Below are 21,132 nucleotides of genomic sequence, written 5' to 3' on the forward strand. Positions count from 1 at the left end.
TCATCTGAATCAGCTGTTCTGGAATATAGACTGTGGAGCGAGAAAAATGAACAAAGTTCAAACCTTGTTAAAGAGAAAGAACAAAACACAGCTTTATTTCACATCTGCACAGATGGAGAACTCAGAAGAGATCTAACTAGACAAAGGAATCGCCTCTCTATATGTACTGTATACTGTCCTTCTCCCACAGACAGAGTGTCATCATCAACATTCCCAAGGAGCTAATCAGATTTATACACACACAGAGAAAAATGCAACCTTCAGTTAAAAATGGGTTTCAGACAGAATATTCTGTGCCTAATAATAATCGCTCCGCCGTCGGTCTGTTCTTGTCACTCCGCAAGGTATGAAAACTATTTACTTATCGCCTGTTGCTAAGCTTCTGACACACTGAGGCAAACTGTGAAGGCTAAAAAGAGAAACAATGACTCTGTAAGACTGAGTGAGACATAATAAACTGATTAAACATTGTAAGATTAATATTAAATAAACTTCTAATAAACGTAAACACACTGTAAATAATTATTTTATTCCACAAGACACATCTAAGCCCATCTGTAAGCACATCATAATAAAAAATGAAAAACAAGTGATTTAAAACAATTTAAAGCCCACCTGCTCTCCCAGACCAAGCTATTGGCCCCGCCCTACTTTAAAAAACTCAAATCCCACAAAATCTCGCAGGATTTCATACCTGACTTAGAGTGGTGGGCAGTATAAAAAAATACAAAGGAGAGCCATGACCTCAGTTGTTAAAAATATCTGGTTTGCCCCAAAATAATATTACTATAGGCACAAAACAATGCAGTCATTTTTTGATAAACACATTTAAGATAAAAGTAATATTGCCAAACTTACCACAAAAGTGCTCAGAGTAGAATTCAATTCAGAGGCCGGTTCCAAACAAGCCAGCAGCGAAGTAACTGTTTGGTTGGGACAAACCACTAGTGTAAAAAAGGGGGAGGTGGACCATTCCACTGCTTGTAGTGACTTGTAGATGTTTTTGTGTCAACCCATTATGCACAATTAGTAATAATATTTACAGACAAGTGAGACGTTGTACAGAAAGGAATCACAACCCACTGTTCTCAACATATAGTGCTTTATTTGAAACATGATTAACCCCCACCCAGTAAAATAATGTTCTGACCCAGAGTTCAAGGAGGGCGAGGGGAGGGAGGGTAGAGGGGGTCCAGTTGGTGGCGGTAATGCACCACTTTTTTTGTTTGCCAACTGCCAATAAACATCAAAGAAGAAGAAGAAGAGGGCAGAGGAGGAGGGCGGGACAAAGAGGGGAAGATTAGGGGTAGGTGTGTGTGAGGAGGGCGGGGGTCAGGAGAAGGGGGAGTTGGGGAGGGAGAGGAGAGGGGTGGGGTAGGTTTGCAATAAGCATCATACTTTGATTTGAAATGATCAGTTTTTCCCAACACTGGCCCTCAAGTCGAACTGACCTGCATATTTTCAATTCAGCAAAACCCTGTTAATCAGCCGCCAATTAAAATCATGTGTGCTGAATTAGGGAAATGCCTAAAACTTGCAGAGCAGTGTGCTTGGAAGACCAGTGTTGAAAAACATCTGATGAGACGTTGGCATTTCAACCATTAGAATTTGACAACATTGATTCAGTGACATATTTTCAACATTAGTTAATTGGCTAGAATTGGATGATTGTTTGATAGTTTATCCACCATAAGTAAAGTAACCATAAATTCAACCTTTGTGATCATAATTATCATAATTGAATTAACATTTTTTGCAAACAAGCCAATGGCAAAGTGGCTGTGTGGTTGGGACATCACACTCATGTAAATAGTGGGGGTGGACCGCTTCACTCCTTGTAGTAAGTTGTAGATGTTTTAATGTCAACATATCATGCACAGTCAGTAGTGATTTTTATGGAAAAGTAAGAAAATGTACATAAAGGAATCACAACCTACTATCCTCATCCATCCATCCATCCATCCATCCATCCATCCATCCATCCATCCATCCATCCATCATCCATCCATCCATCCATCCATTTTCTGTCCACCCTTGTCCATAGTGGGGTCGGGAGGGGTGCTGGTGCTTATCTCCAGATAACATTCCATGCGAGAGGCGGGGTACACCCTGGACAGGTCGCCAGTCTGCCGCAGGGCTCCACTATTCTCAACAGTGCTTAATGTAAAATGTGATAACCCCCTCTTGCTAATAAAATGCTCTCACCCATAGCTCAGAAGAGGAGGAGAAGAGAGGAAGGGGTGTGACAAAACAGCATACATTGATTCAACATTGATCAGACGTTGATCAGACATTGGCTTTTCAATCATTAGATTTCAACCATAAAACAACAGTAATTCAATGACATCCATTTTATGACTCATGACAAAGCACAGCATTTAAGGATTTTGTTAGAACAGTTTCAACGTGATAGAATGTGAAACATCTTGTGAATGAATTTATTGAACAATACAAAGTCCTTCATAAAGTGCCTTAAGGAGTGAGGTTGTGGATGATCCCTTCTTTGTTAAGCAGTCTGTGAGTTGGTCTTTTGTTTGAGACCACAACACTTGATGAACTTTCTTAGTTTGAATCAGCTCTTTAATTGAACTGATTTTCAAGCGTAATCTTTTCTCTGCAACAAACGTAGTTGACTTAAGTGCATCAACAAGAGAGAAATTATCAGTCACACAGATTATAGGTGGAGGACAGGTACAGGCGGCGCGTTGCAGACGCAGCGGCCTCTCGCTCTCCCAATATGCGGTGAATTGTTCAGCTTTGTTGAAAAGTTCTAAATGTTTGTCTCGCCAAACTATGTCGGAATACAAGTACCACCGACGGGATCTCCTTAACATCTGAAAAAACAACTTCTGCAATGTTTTGGAGTACTTCACCACGGAGACAATAAAGGAACTCAGACTACTGCGACAGCCCCCAACAACACCGGACTCGCCGAGGCGGTGCCCCCTAGAGAGGAAACGCCGAAAGCGGTGTTCGAGGAAAACTAAAAGGGGTATGCGCGGTGGTAGGCAGGCTAGGCTAGTGGCTAACCCAACACGCCCAGCTATACCATCAATCCTACTGGCAAACGTACGGTCACTGGACAACAAAATGGATCATATCAGACTAATGTCGCTAATGTCGGCGAACCAAACAGTGAGAAACTGCTGTGTGCTTGTTTTCACCGAAACTTGGCTTAATGACGGCATCCCCAACTCTGCCGTACAACTGGAGGAGCTAACATGCTACCGAGCCGACCGGGCACTTGTGAACAGAGAAAACGGTGGACGCAGGCGGGGAGGAGGTGTGTCTGTTTATGTCAGGAATTCGTGGTGTCGGGATGCTGTAGTGGTATGTAAACACTGCTCACCATTGGCAGAGGTTATGATCATAAAGTGCCGTCCCTATTACCTGCCAAGGGAGTTTACGGCTATCTTGCTGGCTGCTGTTTACATCCCTCCGAACAGCAACAACACTGAGAATGCAGCGCTAAATGAACTGTACCAAGCCATCAATGAACAACAGATTGCACACCCAGACAGTTTTCTCATTTTGGTCGGAGATTTTTAATCATGCCGACCTCAAGTCTGTCCTTCCAAAACTCTACCAACACGTGGATTTCCCAACAAGAAGGAACCACTTCTTGGACCTGGCCTACACAACACAAAAAGGAGCATACAAAGCAACCCCATTACCGCACATTGGACTCTCTGATCACCTTACTGTTATGCTAATGCCAGCATACAGGCAAAGTGTGAAAGCCATCAGAACTGTTAAAAGGGACATCAGGGTGTGGCCAGAGGGGGCTATAGCTGCTCTCCAAGACTGTTTTGGAAAAACGGACTGGAAGATGTTCAAACAGGCAGCTACCCACAATGGCCACACAGACATTGAGGAGTACACAGACACTGTGACCTCCTTCATCACAAAATGCATTGACGATGTGACTGACACAAAAACCATCATCACCCGGGCAAACTGCAAACCATGGCTAACAGGTGATGTCCACAAGCTGCTGAGAGCCAGGAATAAAGCCTTCAGAGCTGAGGATGAACAGGGCTTAAAAACAGCAAGAGCCAACCTGTCCCGTGGCATCAAGAAGGCAAAACGAGAGTAGGCAAACAAGATAAGTACACACTTTAAGGACAGCAGAGATGCACAGAGCCTATGGCGAGGTATTCAGGCCATCACGGACTATAAGCCTTCCCCACGGAGCTGTGACAGCAACATCTCTCTGCTGAACAATCTGAACAGCTTCTTTGCACGCTTTGAAGCACAAAACAACACATGCCCAGAGAAGAGCCCCCCCCCCCCCCCATGACCAGATCCTTTGCCTCTCAGCCGACATGGTGAAGAGGACACTGGCCAGAATCAACCCCCGGAAAACAGCAGGACAAGGAGATTGTTATGGACTTCAGGAAGGGCCATATCGAACACCCATCACTGACCATAGATGGCGCTGCAGTAGAGAGAGTAGGCAGCACAAAATTCCTTGGGGTGCACATCTGTGAAGACCTCTCCTGGACCACCAACACCACATCACTTGTGAAGAAGGCCCAACAACGCCCCTACTTCCTGCGCAAGCTCAAGAAGGCAAGTGCTTCACCACCCATCTTGACCACTTTCTACAGAGGCACCATAGAAAGCACCCTGACTAGCTGCATCATAGTGTGGGGCGGAAGCTGCACAGAACAGAACAGAAAAGCCCTGCAGCGCATTGTGAAAACAGCCTCCAAGATCATTGGTGCCCCACTCCCCGCCCTGCAAGACCTGTACACCACCCGACTCACCCATATATTATATATATACATATACATTCTCAGTTGTAAAACTTTTTACGCTATATGTCTAGTTATTGTACATCTATTTATTAATTGTTTAGGATAATTTTAGTTAGACTGCGTCTTTTATTGTTACTCAATGTTAGTAACGCCCTGTCTTGTATCACCGTGGGATAGTGAGAAACGTCATTTCGATTCACTTGTATGTCTGGACATGTAAGAGGAATTGACAATAAAGCTGATTGATTGATTGATTGATTGAGGACAAGCAGTACTACCAACACTGAGTTCAGAAAAGAGTGCGGAAAGAAGAATGGCATTATCAATCCCCTCAGACATAGCGAGTGCTTCACCTGCCAGTGTGCTTCTGACAATTCTCTTAATTCTCTTTGACTGCCATAAAACCGCCCATTGTCACCCATTAAAACAATAAAGTGCCCATCTGAGCACCCCCATCTGAAAGATTTCCAAAAGATGCATCAGTGAATGTAACCATCTTTAAGTTACTGTTTTCCCCAAGGTGTTGAAAATTCAATTCAACTGACTTAGCCTTGAGCTTACACACAACTCTGTTTGCTTCATTAATGGTCTGCACTATAGCATGTTTGAGACGAGATGCTAAATTTCTACCATCAAACATGACATCAGGCCTGCTCTGTCTCGCCACCCACAGAAGTTGGCCTATCTTAGATCTGGGCTGCTGTTGGAGATTCTTTGGTGTACAGAGTTAAATTGCACTCTTCCACGTCTTTTGTATCATCAGCAATTTTAACACTATCAGCTTTGTGCGGACAGTTTTTAACCCAGTGAAAAGTATTTTGGCACGCTGCACATTTCGACCGTCATCCAGTGGGTTTGTACCGGGCTGTGGAGTTTTCTGATGGGGACTTTGCTGCCAGCACTTGCCTTTTTTCCATTACACCGCTCCAAAACGCTGTTGCTCCATTGCAAACACGGACTCGTGGCTAATGCCTTCTGCTGCCGCACCTCTTTTTTCGCCAAATATTCCCTTCAAAGCGGACTTCATAGAAGCAAATGTTACATCTGAGCATGCCGTTATATCCAAACACGTGGTGTCCAAAAGCTTAAAAGCCAAAACTGTGTTATTTAGCTCCATGTTGTATTTTTGTCATGTGCAAGTAACCCTGCTCGAAATCAATTACAGGTCCTTCTCAAAATATTAGCATATTGTGATGAAGTTCATTATTTTCCATAATGTAATGATAAAAATTGAACATTCATATATTTTAGATTCATTGCACACTAACTGAAATATTTCAGGTCTTTTATTGTCTTAAAAGGGATGATTTTGGCATACAGCTCATGAAAACCCAAAATTCCTATCTCACAAAATTAGCATATCATGAAAAGGGTCTCTAAACGAGCTATGAACCTAATCATCTGAAGCAACGAAGGAACTCTAAACACCTGCAAAAGATTCCTGAGGCCTTTAAAACTCCCAGCCTAGTTCATCACTCAAAACCCCAATCATGGGTAAGACTGTCGACCTGACTGCTGTCCAGAAGGCCATCATTGACACCCTCAAGCAAGAGGGTATGACACAGAAAGATATTTCTGAACGAATAGGCTGTTCCTAGAGTGCTGTATCAAGGCACCTTAGTGGGAAGTCTGTGGGAAGGAAAAAGCATGGCAGAAAACTCTGCACAACGAGAAGAAGTGACCGGACCCTGAGGAAGATTGTGGAGAAGGACCGATTCAAGACCTTGGGGGACCTGCGGAAGCAGTGGACTGAGTCTGGAGTAGAAATATCCAGAGCCACCATGCACAGGCGTGTGCAGGAAATTGGCTATAGGTGCCGCATTCCCCAGGTCAAGCCACTTTTGAAACAGCGGCAGAGGCGCCTGACCTGGGCTACAGAGAAGCAGCACTAGACTGTTGCTCAGTGGTCCAAAGTACTTTTTTCGGATGAAAGCAAATTTTGCATGTCATTCAGAAATCAAGGTGCCAGAGTCTGGAGGAAGACTGGGGAGAAGGAAATGCCAGATGTCCAGTGTCAAGTACCCACAGTCAGTGATAGTCTGGGGTGCCATGTCAGCTGCTGGTGTTGGTCCACTGTGTTTTATCAAGGGCAGGGTCAGTGCAGCTAGCTATCAGGAGATTTTGGAGCACTCCATGCTTCCATCTGCTGAAAAGCTTTATGGAGATGAAGATTTCATTTTTCAGCATGACCTGGCACCTGCTCACAGTGCCAAAACCACTGGTAAATGGTTTACTGACCATGGTATCACTGTGCTCAATTGGCCTGTCAACTCTCCTGACCCGAACCCATTAGAGAATCTGTGGGATATTGTGAAGAGAAAGTTGAGAGACGCAAGACCCAACACTCTGGATGAGCTAAAGGCCGCTATCGAAGCATCCTGGACCTCCATAACACCTCAGCAGTGCCACAGACTGATTGCCTCCATGCCACGCCGCATTGAAGCAGTCATTTCTGCAAAAGGATTCCCGACCAAGTATTGAGTGCATAACTGTACATAATTATTTAAAGGTTGACTTTTTTTGTATTAAAAAAACTTTTCTTTTATTGGTCGGATGAAATATGCTAATTTTGTGAGATAGGAATTTTGGGTTTTCATAAGCTGTATGCCAAAATCATCTGTTTTAAGACAATAAAAGACCTGAAATAGTTCAGTTAGTGTGCAATGAATCTTATGAATGTTCAATTTTTATCATTACATTATGGAAAACAATAAACTTTATCACAATATGCTAATATTTTGAGAAGGACCTGTATATAGTCTGCCGTCGACATGTTAACTACTTTTGTTATTCGGTCAAAATCCGTGTACGCCTCATAGATGCTGTCCTCTTCCTCTTTTAGAAACAAGTCATCTAGTTTAGTGAACAATGTGGTCATTCCAGTGTCTTTATTTAGATCGTCTACCGGAATTTCCATGCCCGTGTCCCGCGCTCTTCCAGACAGTGCCAGGGAGACAGCAAGAGCTTGCTTTTACTTCTCCAAATCTGTAACTCTCGTCCAAATGTTGACTTCATTCTTCCAGCTTTCATAAGGCTTTTCTTCTTCAAAAGTTGGTGGAAGTCTGTAGTTACTAACCATCCTCTGCTACCAATATTAGTCGGTAAAAATAACTTGTTTCTTTGCTCAACTTTATTTCGCTATGTACATCAGTCTAACAGCCAACCAGAGACCAAGAAGAGTACAAACCCAAAAAAACATGCTCCTGGCATAAACAGTGCCCCTAGTGGATGGACATGTAATACAAACAAAAAAGGGAGTAACAATTGGAGTTGATTTATCAGTGCACTGCGATTCATCTCTATCCAATAAAACCATTAGGGGCAAACTGAAATAGCAGGAAGTGATGAGCTGCTGAAGACTGGAGCAAAGCTAGATTTGCTGATGAACTACTCTTCTGATTGTTTTGACATCTGGCCAAGCTTTAGTCTGGAAAATAAAACCATGAGGGCAGTGCTGTGGTAACAGTGAAGCATCCTGATCCAATCAATGTGTTTGCTTTGCTTCTCATCTAAAGGAAGTGTGCTTACGCATAATCCTGTTGAAGAATCCAGCCACAAATAAAAAGTGGGATCAAAGTTTCCTCCAAGATAAACTTCTCTAACGATCCAGGAACAATGTGCTGCTGATTTGTGGGTTTCCAGCACGATGCAGCGCCTTGTCACAAGCCTGAAGTGGAAATGAAGCACATCATAGATCTGAACACAATCTGGGCTGTTGGTCAGGACACTCTTAGGATCCAAACCTAGAAGCAGGTGGACAAACAGAAGACAGTAAACTGGGATCAAATCCATACTCGTTATATTCATTTTATGCTTTTGCTAAGGAAAACTTTTCAAACAAAAAAACATGAAGACACTTGGCTGCAAAACACAAAACCTGTGAATAGAAACCTTAGGGTCATGACCTCCCAGTATTCTGCTCTATGGTTGTTTCTGCAGAGTTTTATGTTAACCTTAACTTTTGACAAAATCTATATTCTCATTAACAGTATTTGTTTAAATGTTTAAACTTAACCCTTCAAAACTAACAGAGCTCCAGTGAAAAGTTCCCCCTTGTCTTCGAAGGTTTCTAATCCTGACGGAGACCTGCGTCACACTTTGCTTAACTCCTCCGTCCTGGAACACCCCCGAGCGCTGGTCCTGCTGCCTGCAGAAAGGTAGAGATACATCTGTAATTAATGTAATTAGGTTTGGAGTAGTGCTGATGAGGGTCAATACTATTCAACAGTAGAATTGCCTGTAATATAGAGCATTAGAGGTAAAAGTTTCAGGAAACTCATAAATGGTTAAACACTTCATTTCTGCACCATCTCTTTTCGTTTTGATGTATTATAAGTACAATAGGCATGCTTGTCCCGATAGTGGCCAACTACCGTCATTTCTGGAGTATAATTTACACATTTAGAGGTCTGGTTGTCACATTTGGTTTTCAAGCAACTCAGACTACGGTTGCAAATCATATATCTTTTTCTCTTTGTGACATATTTTTTGACTGATTAGACTTATACTTGGGGGCGACTTATTGTCTGGAAAATACAATAACTACATCTTTGTCTCATTTGGCCATGAATTTTTTTTTCGTGTTTAGCTCATGCATGTAGAGATGTGAAAACCAGTGAAATACCAGAACTTTGAATCTTCACCAGTATGATGTTCTGGACTGACTGGGGAGACCGGGCAGCCGGCGTCTACCGGGGCTACATGGATGGAAGCAATGTGTCCTGCATCGTGGCAGAAGGAGTCCGCTGGCCCAACGGGATCACTGCAGACGACCGGTGGCTGTACTGGACCGAGGCGTTCAGCGACCGCATCGAAAGGGCAGACTTCACCGGGGGACAGAGGAGCATTCTGATGGAGGGACTGCCCCATCCGTACGCCATTGCTGTCTTCAAGGTAAAGTATGGTTCCCAGTTCAGGTCTTAAGCTTTGGACAGACAAGTTCAAGTCAAGTCTCAAGTTTCTGACTGAAATCCACTTTCTCACTTCAGATGCATGGTCTGTCTAACGCACAAAATGGCTGTTGTTTATGTTTAAATTACTACATAACACACATTTTTATCTTAAAAAGAACATTAAATAGGTGTGTATTATTTTTTTTAATTAATAAGCTATATTTACTCCACTGCAATGTAAATATGTATTTATTCATAAGAGGAGACAAACACCTGTTAATGATAAGTGAACATTTCACTATAATTGATTGTACAAATTGCTGAGAAATACATTGCTATTAGCTTGTATTGCTAATAGCAGATAACTAGATAATTAATACATTCTGTTAGGTTTCCGTTTTGGAGCGGTGTAACAGCTAAGTTACGTTAGATCAAATCCTCCAGATTTAACTTTCAACTCTTGAGTAAATGGAATCCAGTATAAGCAGCCACCATACCTTGTTCCTGATTCACTCTTTTCTTCACTTCATAATTAGAGTTTTCTCTACTTTGAAGAAGATTTCGAACAAGCTGAATTGAATGTGCTTTAAAAACTCCTCTTTTTGCCAGTTAGAACTTCTCAACTCTACACAATATAAACTTCTTGATATTTACATTGTACACAATCCATTCAAACATTTTCATTAAGTATCACTAATAGCAGTCTTGAATACGCCGGACCATAAAACAGTGTATCGACTCATGGTGTACTGCTAATTGGAAATGGGGCATCTGTGAATTGAAGTCTTTGTCTTTACAAGGAAGGTCTTTGTCACAGCCTTAAGTCTCCTGTTTGAAGTATTTACTGCCTTCAAACAGTTACCTTTTGTCTTTGTTGTAGTCACTTACTCATGTTAAATCTGAACGCTTTAGTGTTTACATTGAATGGTGATTTCAGAATGATCTGTACTGGGACGACTGGTCAAGAATGGGAATCTTCAAAGCTCCAAAAGCTGGATCTCAGAACAATGAGCTGATTGTTGGCAGATTAACTGGAGTCATGGACCTCAAGATTTTCTATAAGGGGAAGAACAAGGGTAAGGAGCATTCATCACCATTATTATGGAGCTGAGTTCCCTGTTCTGGTTATAAATCAGGACTTATTATGATCATCTGGTCGTTCTCTCTTCCTTATCAGGGCATAATGCCTGCACCTACCAGCCATGCAGTTTGCTGTGTCTCCCACAACCTAGCCACAAACACACCTGTGTTTGTCCGGAGGGTGCACCGACCCTGACCATACCCAATGGAGAGCTGCAGTGCCAGTGTCCCCCTGGTTACCAGCTCCAAAATAACACCTGCACCAAAACCGGTGAGCATAACCAGGCCTTAACTTCTCAGTGATTTATAATCTTCTCCGTCCTGGAGCAGAGGAATACATTCTTAGAGAGTAATTTGCAGCTTGCTTGTCATTCTTCCTGTCCTTCCATCAGAGCACAGCTGCTTGCCCAATCAGTACCGCTGTACCAACGGACGCTGCATCAGCAGTATCTGGAAATGTGACAGCGACAATGACTGCGGAGACATGAGCGATGAGCAGGAGTGTCGTGAGTTTCCATCTGCTTAACCTTTTCCACATAAAAAAACAAGAAAAGCAGCCAGATTAGGAAAGAATTTCACTTTTCTCCTACGCTCATCTCTGTTTGCAGCCACTACAACTTGTGATCCATCCAACCAGTTTCGCTGCATAGCCTCGGGCTCGTGCATCCCACTGGCCTTTAAGTGTGACCACGAAGACGATTGTGGTGACAACAGTGATGAGGAGCACTGTGGTACAAGGGTGTAATTTTGTGTTGCAAGTTGGTGGGGACGAGGAGGAGCGGGGGGTGGGCACTGATGCACCCGCAGTTACTGGAAGGCCTTTTCTTTTCTAGTGCTAAGAATGAGGCCAAAACTTACACGTGAATGCCATACAGTCTTATTCAATAAATTAGGATATACGCCATGATCAGGCTTCTCAGATTAATAGTACCTTTCGAAAATAACCTCTTAGCAGGTATTATATATACTATGAAATATAAATATGTTAAAAGATACGTAATCTAATTAATCTATATAATGTCTTTTACTTGGTGACTGCTGACAAAGGAACTTTTCAGTCATATTCTAATTTATGGAATCAGCCTGTATTTGTTGAATGCTTGCCAACAGTTTCACAATTCAGTAATATTTTTTGTGAAGAATTATCACATAGTTGCCTCTTGATAAAATCAAGTGTTTTTAGCACTTGATTTTATCAAGTGCTAAAAACATCAACATGAGATTCTATAACAATCAAAATGTCATTAAACATTTCAAAAGCAGAATAAGGAACTTCTGTGTAAACCTATTGAATCCTTGTCAGTGCAAACTTTGTATTTTTCAATTATGTGATTCTGACTCCACAGCTGTCCCTCAGTTGGTTGGCAAAACCTTTGCCCTGGTGACTTAACATAGCAGATGAGATAAGATGTGTCTTTAATATAGCAAATGTTAAAGACGCAAAAACTTTTTTGGGTCTTGTTGGGGCAGTTGGTGAGTAAAGTGACCATCGATATTATTGTATTCTATAAAATGAGGCTTAAAGCTGAGATGCTGATGTTTAGATGTGAACATATATATTCTCTCTGCATATAAATCTATAAATAGTTTGGTTTCTGTCAGTTCTGTAAAGATACAAGAGAGAACAAAGCAAATTTCTCTTTTATATTGACCAATAATTAAATTTTACTTAATTGTCGCTGTAGAAGCCATGATTTAAAATTTAACAAACTTTGGCTCTTGATGCTTTATGAAATATTTAATTCTATTTGATGATTGGTCTGAATATTGAAACGTTCTGCTTACAAATGATGCAATTTGCCCAGGGGAAAAATGTAGAAAAACAGGTGGTTATATTATATTTTTCTCAATCTGTCAGCTTTAGGTCACGCACAGACTCGTTGCCATGGCAACCAATAAACAACAGCCCAGGAGCGCAGAGCAAAGATTACGTTGAAGTGCATCAGGAATTAACATAAAAAAAACACAAAAAACATTTCCCACACAAAAAAGTATGTAAAAACACCAAACAGAAAATTTTGTCCGTTGCAGATTTATGTTTTTGAATTTCCATTTTGCGATCATTAGAAAGTGATCCTGAACACTAGCGGTGGTTGATTAGCTAACTTAAACACCGGGACTCCTGATTATGTGTCATTTTTTAGCAAAAATAATGTTATAAACCTAACGACCTAAGCTTTTAATTTATGTACTGCTATATTTTAATATACATATATCTAAAAAAAAATTCCGCTTTATCTCTCTCTTTGTCCTCCCTCATCATAAGAACAAAAATCTCTTGTTTGGCCTACAATGACTCTTAAAGGTTCCCACATACTTGGTGTACTTGACTCTGTGGAGGTCCGCACGTACACAAAACAAACTGAAATTGGATATCCGTCGTACATGTTTGCACAAAGGTAAATTTTTACGACAGCGTTTGTGTACTGTGTCGCACAATAAACTGCTCAATGGGAAATGGTGTTCACATCAAACAGTTTTGTATGTGACACCTAGTTGATAAGTTTGAGATTCAGTGCAAGGACACGCATCAGCCAGACTTCCACTCTCTGTGCCGCCCTAGTGTGTGTGCAGTGGCTTCCCTGGTGGAGAATAAACGGGGCTAAGCACCAAACTGGCTTATCAAACTTGCTCATGTCCATTTGGGTTGTGGGGAATGAAGGAATTTGCTATGTGAAATGTAGGCTGTAACAATGAAATCCCAACAATCTTTGGACAGTGGATGCGGAGTCCACATACAGTATACCCTCGTTTTTCGCGGAGGTTGTGTTCTGAAAAGAACCCGTGATAGGCGAAATCCGTGAAGTAGTTACCTTTATTTTTTACAATTATACAGCATAATTAAATACTCTACGTTGAAACCAAAGAACAAAACCTGTTTTCAGGTCCAAGCATTTTTTAACAAATATAACTGTCAGATCTATAACCTGACATTCTCGCTGGATGAAAATAAGAACACAGGGAGACGGTTACAATTGAACGGAGAACTATACCCAGGAACATCTCCTTATTTCTGTCTCTGGACCAGTTCTAACGTGCTCCTTTGCAATTGCATATTTATTACATTGAGGCGTGGCTTAAGTTACAAATCATTTGCATAGAAGGTGGGGCAAACAGAAAACATAGCTGTCAACACAGAGTCAGTCACAAGTCACTACTTAAACAATGGTTCCCTTCTGCATTTCCTTCCAGTTCCCGAGATTCTCTGGGTCAGCTCCCTTCCCCTGTAGGTTGTAAACTTCGGTTTTCGTTTCCTTCTAGGTCATAAAACTTTGACCCTTAGTCTTTGATGTTCTCTCTTGTTAGGTGTCAGCTCTTATCTCCAGGCCATTTGTCTGCTTGCTTCCTGCTGCTTCAAACATCTTACACATAACACACACATTCCGAGAGTAGACCTAAATTCTCACAGTCCTTAAAGTCTCCTAATCTTTAATATTTATATTTGTATTTATCTAAAAACCTAACAATAATGCTTTCTTACAAATAACTACAGTAAAATAATCATTTTAATCATCAATTTGAAGTACAGTAGGACAAATTGTGACTCGCGTATTTCACTGTGCCTCTGACTTGACGCTGCGGCTTGACGTCGCTCTCTAGTGTCTTTTTCTTCTGAAACCTGTGGTGCAGGTGTGTTTTTTCCAAAGAAGAACATAGTTATCGGTACTAGTAGGAACAGTAGTTGTTGTCGGTCTTTTTTTCTCCTGGGCAAAAACATTTACCAAAATTTACCAAGTTGTATTATGTATATTTAAATAACGTAACGTTATTGGCACACAGGTAGAGAAGAAGCGCAGAGACTGTTTAGCCATTTAGGACGCAGAACACAATCCACTGTAAAAAAAAACTGCACAAAAACATCCGCGAAGCAGGATGTCGTGAAAGGTGAACCGCGTTATATTAGGGTTCACTGTACACCAGAGTATGTGAACGCCTTGAAATTGGGTGAACTGCAAAGGATACACCAGATCTATCCTTCAAATTCGGGAAAAAGAAGGACACATTTGTCAGCCGTTCTTGAAGGAACCTTTGAATTTAAATATCCTTTGTTACATTGCTGTCACGCAGTCGGCCTTCAAATGTGATCTTTGAAGGATGGTGCCCCTGAAAACCCACATACAGTAGCTAAAATCCTTAGAATAAAATCTCATAAACACAGTACTAAATTTACAAAGCAGGACAAATGTTACTTTTGGTCCACTTCTTCTTTTGGTCACAAAAGATGAAGTGGAATTGCTCTGAAATATTTTGCTAACAGAATGATCAACAAGTTATATCAAAACAGAGTAAGTATGCAACATTAGCATAGCATTCCAGCTAACTTCTCACAGAAAACGGTCATTAGCAAGAACAAAACATGAGTATACTGACAATTAGCTACACTGACTGAGTCATATATACTCACTGGTCACTTTATTAGGAACAAAGATTCAGTTTCTTGTTACCACAAATAACAAAACTGCCAAACACACAGTAGCAACTCCATGTGTGAGGATGACGACTTCATGAAGCTCAAGGTGCACATCAGACTGCAGATGAAAGAGGATTTAGGAGACTTTAAACATGGTCTGGTTCCTGGTGCCAGATTGTCCTAAATTCTGCTTTGCTGAGATTTTCAAGCACAACCTCTGGATTACAAAGGGAAATTGGCGAGCCTCAGTAATCACTAATGTTCACACACACACTGTCTAACAAGGTGTAGTGGTGGGGAATATTACTTATTAGCTTTGAGTGAAATCAAATGAGTTTAATTTGTGAACACATATGCTATGTATAGGACTGTCGCGATAAACGATAAATCAATTAATCATACAATAAATTAAAACTATCGACGTCATTTTAATTATCGGCATTATAGTCTTTTCTGGCCTTTTTCTCTTTCTGTTAATGACACTGAATGAAAAAAGGCTCAACTCCAGTGCTCTCCACTGACCCCCCCTCCTCATTTCCTTAGTGTAAAGCCCAGCGCACACTACACGATCTTAGATCTGTTGGCCGATTGTCGGCCCATTTTCAAAACCTGAGATCACACATTAGTCGACAGAAATTCTAGGTATAACGGTTCCATCGGTTCGGTCCTGCCGTGTGGTGTCCAACAATTTGCACAAAATAATGGCTACAAGTTCAGTGAACTAATTTTAAAACCAGGCATTAATCAATGCTTTACTACAATCTACCTGCAATGCATGTAGCTAGTGTCAGTGTAAAGTCCTGACTGAATGAAAATCATTAGAACCTATTTAAATCACGTTAATGAAGAACAGCTGAAAAGTTACCGGGTTTATCAACTGCGGTAGCAATTTCGCTCCAACTCCTCCTCTTGTCATTTCTATATTCTTTGCATGTTGAATAAACATTAATGTTGTTTCCACTTATCATCTCCAATGTCCGCTGGGTTGCGCCGTGTCAGCTGTTTGGGATTCCCCTCCGTAATTTCCCCTCAGAAAGCGTGGAGCTTTTTCCGCTTTCTGATTGGCTACCTGTCACATTCAACAGGCTGCTTAAGCTCTCAGTCGGGGAAAACCCCTGATTTAGATCGGAGCGGCAACGACGATCTACCACAGCACAGCACACAATCTTAGAAAGATCAATGTTTTAAGATTGTTGTAAGGGGAAAAATAGGAGCAAAAATCGTGTAGTGTGAACTATTGCATCAGGTAGTCGATGTGCCCATCTTCTCTATTTAAATCTAATTATTACTGAAGGGCAACATAATATACAGACTTCATAATCTACACTCTTTTGATTGAATGCAGTATTTATTTCCACTTTGGCTTTATGTTGTTTAGTTTTTTTTTTCAAGTGAGTTTTTTGTTTATGGAGACTGAGAATCCATTTTATTTTTGTTTTTGGTTGTTTTGTTTATTTTGTTTATCAGTTCCAGTGTTAAATGTTCTTTTGAAAACAAAGTGTATCTATCTTTGGCAGGAAATCGCATGCATTATTACGTCATTTCCATTAAATCAGTGTAAAAAGGTCTTCAAACAATATCATCGTTTATCGCAATAATTTTTGAGACAATTAATTGTTGAGCAAAATTTACGATCGTGACAGGCCTAGCTATGTAGCATAAGATCACACTCCAAACAGGATCAGGTCTCAGATATTTAAGATTAACAGCGACATGGAATGTGTGTATTCAGGGGAGTGACCCAAAGACAAGAATCAGGACATACAAACACAAGATAAATGGAAAATCGTTAGCCCGCCCTCACAAATACTAAGGGAAGACAAACGATCCACAAGGCTGGCCGGACTTACAAAAAGAAAGAAAATCAAACTCTAAAGGACAACAGGAAGCAGCAATAGAACTGTATAAACAAAAATACAAAAATTACTAAATGCTTATGAAATCACTTTAATCACATCAATCTAAAACAAATTACAAACACTGCATACCTGCATCACATAAACCAGCACTGCAAGTCAAATTTGAAGGATGTGGTGTAGACCTACTACGTACAAATCAACACTATAAAAAACAAAAACATACAATTCAATCTGATTAAAAAGACTAATGTATAAAGCCTATCTGCGGCATCAAATAACCATACGCCCAGGCAATGCTACCACCGGAACGTCACTAACAGTGTGGCACTGTATAAAAACATCACATCAGCACATACTGCATTATTAAAAGGATCAATTTAAAACAGTATTCCTCCAAAACTACCACAGCCAGCAAACAATGGAACTCGTGGGCCCAACAAACATCTGGTCACACACCCAGGAAATTGATACTGTCGCCACCACCATTCCATCTTCCCTTTTATGGAAGCTCAGACTGTAAGGAGGGTGTGCGACACCTTGTGGTGTCGCACACCACAAGGTGTCGCACCACTGTTACATTCCTCCCCATCATTATGCATTGGCGACCTGACGATGTACCTACATAAACTGTTATCCAAGAACAGACCATTATTTCTTCTGCACAGAACAGGCCAGCCTGTAAGGGTTGGAATGCTGTCCTGCAGTTTTTCGAGCTGACCTCCTAGACTCAGGAGTGATGGTTGTGTCAATTTCTTGTGTGAATTCTTAGCCAGGAAGAGGCTGAACATCAGAAGTTACATCTTCAGCAATACCAACTTCATCATTCTCAATATCTGATAAAATCTCAGTTTCACCATTTCATCTCCCGCCCTAATGTCCACCTGTATGTCTTCCAAAACCTTCTCTTGACATCTCCCACCCTGCTATTTGTGGGGACACTTCTAAGCTCGACCCTGACGAAGGGTTCCTTCTCGACCCACAAGCGCTATAGGATACACTACCCCTCGATCAGGAGGGGGGCGAACTACTTGATAGGGAGTTGAGTCATAAAAGCCCTGAATTTTGCTGCGACCCCATACTGAATGGTTTCTTGTATACGCCAGGTCCCCTGCCTGAAAATCTGGGGCAACATCCACATCCTGATTTCTCTGAACCCTTCTACTCTCTACTTTTTGGTATACCATGTCATAGGCTGCATTTAGTCATTTTTGGTGCTCTTCTACCCACTCTTCCAAGGGCAGGTCAAGATCCCCATCATTTTCACTCAGTCCCACAAAAAAACCCACCGGCAACTATTGTTTCCAACCAAACATCAAAAAGTAGGGTGTCATGCCAGTAGATTGATGGGCCACTTACATTTCTTTTTTTTTTTCAAAATATTTTTATTAGAATTTTCTGCTATATAAACATACAAGAAAAGAACATGAAAAAAGAGAAAAAAGGGGAAAAAATTAACACAATGCCGTCCCTCCCCCCACCTCAAAAATAATAATAATAAAGAAAAACACACAAAACCCCAGGGTTCACTATCTACACAAAAAGAAAGGAAAGATTGAGTTTACATGTTACATTGTTCGATAAAATATAGGAAAGGGGACCAAATATCATTAAAGTCTTCAAGTTTTCCTTTTGTTATACAAGTCAGTTTTTCCATTGCCAGGTTGTTGCTCAGTAGTTTGACCCATTCATTTATCTTCGGTCTTTCTGGGTTCCTCCATTTCAGAGCAATCAAATGTTTAGCCTGCAAAAGGCAAAAACTGACAAGCTTCTTTCTCTTTATAGGTACTTTAAATCCATCTGGAAAAATATGCAGTAGGCATAACCACAAGTTTACTGTCCATTGAAACATCCTGTTCAATCAAATGAGAGGTGAATACAATAACCTCCTTCCAGAAAGTTTGAAGTTCCATACATTGCCACATACAATGAAAAAGAGTACCCTTATCTATATTACATTTAACACACACATCAGGAATATTTCAGTTGAAATGGTGAAGTTTTATAGGAGTGATATATGTCCTAAACAACCACTTGTATTATAATAGTCTAAACCTTGTGTTAATAGTTTGCATTTGTGCCAGTAGACAAGAGTTGTTTCATTCAACTTTAGAGATTTCAGTTTGCAGATCTTTTTTCCATGCTTGTAAATATGAGAGACTATTTTCTTTTAAGGCTAAAAGCAAGATATTATAAAATTTGGAAAGTAAACCCCCACTCTGATTGTGGTGAGTGGCTAAATATTCTATGGTAGAGAGTGGAGGTTCAGCAGTGGATTTCAGTGACGCAAAAACAAAGCTTCTAATCTGTAAATACTTAAAAAAATGTTTTTGAGTACAGCCAGCTGTTCAAAGGACATCAAAACTCCTTCACTATAAAGGTCCCCTATTTTATTTAAAATGGATTCGGTTTTATTTAAAAAACCGAATGTGAGTGGTGCCAAACTGATATTGTGTTTTTGAGAAAAGGATTTTTGGTGTTTTTTAATAGATGTTTAAGATCTGCTGAGCAAAGATAGGATGCCAAAGATAATGTTAATAAGTTGTTCTCTATTTGTGCCCAAGAGGGTATGTCACCAGTGGAAAAATAGCAAGTAGCAGCACAAAGCTGTGTTGCATAATAGTACAACATAATGTTTGGTACTCTAAGCCCACCTCGTTCATAGGGCAGATAAAGAAGAGAGAGTCGCAATCTGGGGCATTTATTGTTCCATATAAATTTGGTAAAGGCTTTATCTATCGAAGAAAAGAAGGAAGCTGGAATGTGTAAGGGGATGGACTGAAAAAGGTATGAGAACTTCGGGAGAATGAACATTTTAATGACGTTAATAAGACCTATCATTGAAATTGGCATCTCATTCCACCTATCTAGGGAATCTAATATTTTCTGCATTAAAGGATCATAGTTTATAGAGACTATTTTCTCTAGATCTGGGTTAATCTTAATTCCTAGGTAGGTAAAGCCCTCATAGGTATAAGCAAATTGTGTTTGTATTGGGGGGTTATTTCTGTTAAGCAGTAATAAGGAGCTTTTCTTTTGGTTAACTTTGTAACCTGAGAATTCACCAAATTCCTTCAGAATTTATCAACAGCCTGAATAGACTCTTTCAGATTAGCTAAAAACAGAACAATATCATCTGCAAAAAGAGACAACCGGTGCGCCACATCTCCAATTTGAATGCCGGTGATTTCAGGGGATTTACGTATTGCCATGGCAAGCGGCTCAATGGCAAATAAGAAAAGGAGGGGGTACAGGGGGCATCCCTGTCGCGTCGGTCTACAGAGGCTAATACATGTTGAAAGTTGACCGTTTGTTGCGACCTTAGCAACTGGCTCAGTATATAGTTATTGAATCCATTTAAAATATTTTTCTCCTAGGCCAAATCTCTTAAGAGTATCAAAGAGATAGCTCCATTCGATCCTGTCAAAAGCTTTCTCAGCAACTAATGACAGAAAGGCGTGGTCCATAGCAAACTGTTTTGCATATAATATATTTAGCAATCGACGGGTATTGTGAAAGGCTTGGCGCCCAATAACAAATCCATTTTGGTCATTCGAGATTAAATTAGGAATATGAGTTTCAATCCTTCGAGCCAAAGCTTTGCATAGAATTTTTGTGTCACAGGACATTAAAGAAATGGGCCTATATGAATCCATTTCTGTTGGGGGTTTACCTGGCTTTAACAAGAGAGAAATAGTTGCCAAACGTGGTGATGGAGGCAGGATGCCTTTTTCATAAGATTCATTGAATGCTTCGAGTAGAGGGGGCAGTAATTTATCTGGAAATTTTTTGTAAAGTTCAATTGGAAGGCCATCGGGGCCAGGTGCCTTACCCGAATTCATGTGGCTTAAGGCCATTTTAAGTTCTTCAATACTCAGTTTTTCATCCAAATTGTTCTTATTCTCTTCTGACAGAGTTGGAAATTATAGTAAATTGTAGTTGGTCCAGAAACTGTTTCTGTTTATTTGTGTTGTCTAGATATTGGGATGTATATAAGTTTTCATAATATTTTGCAAATGCATTGTTTATACTTTTTGGATCTACCAGATTTTCACCATTATTTAATTTGATTGAATTTGTGGCACGATTCGTCTGTAACTTTTTAGGCCTCCAAGCTAAGAGTTTACCTGCCT

General features: G+C 40.6%; 1 protein-coding gene across 6 annotated transcripts in view; it reads left to right on the plus strand.

Annotated features, from left to right (window-relative positions):
- sorl1 (sortilin-related receptor, L(DLR class) A repeats containing) overlaps window positions 1-21,132 on the plus strand; it is a 195,780-nt gene that overhangs the window by 90,985 nt on the left and 83,663 nt on the right. For all 6 annotated transcript variants that reach the window (XR_003593165.1, XM_027999187.1, XM_027999185.1 and 3 more), the window contains 6 exons: window positions 8,826-8,917; window positions 9,407-9,653; window positions 10,590-10,728; window positions 10,830-11,003; window positions 11,125-11,238; window positions 11,341-11,463. Coding sequence is in view for 5 of the 6 variants with exons in the window: in XM_027999187.1 (XP_027854988.1) it covers window positions 8,826-8,917; window positions 9,407-9,653; window positions 10,590-10,728; window positions 10,830-11,003; window positions 11,125-11,238; window positions 11,341-11,463 (889 nt within the window). In the remaining variant the exon portion in view is untranslated. The remainder of the gene's footprint in view (window positions 1-8,825; window positions 8,918-9,406; window positions 9,654-10,589; window positions 10,729-10,829; window positions 11,004-11,124; window positions 11,239-11,340; window positions 11,464-21,132) is intronic.

This window comes from Xiphophorus couchianus, chromosome 18 (assembly GCF_001444195.1).
Source record: "Xiphophorus couchianus chromosome 18, X_couchianus-1.0, whole genome shotgun sequence".
Taxonomy (NCBI): Eukaryota; Metazoa; Chordata; class Actinopteri; order Cyprinodontiformes; family Poeciliidae; genus Xiphophorus; species Xiphophorus couchianus.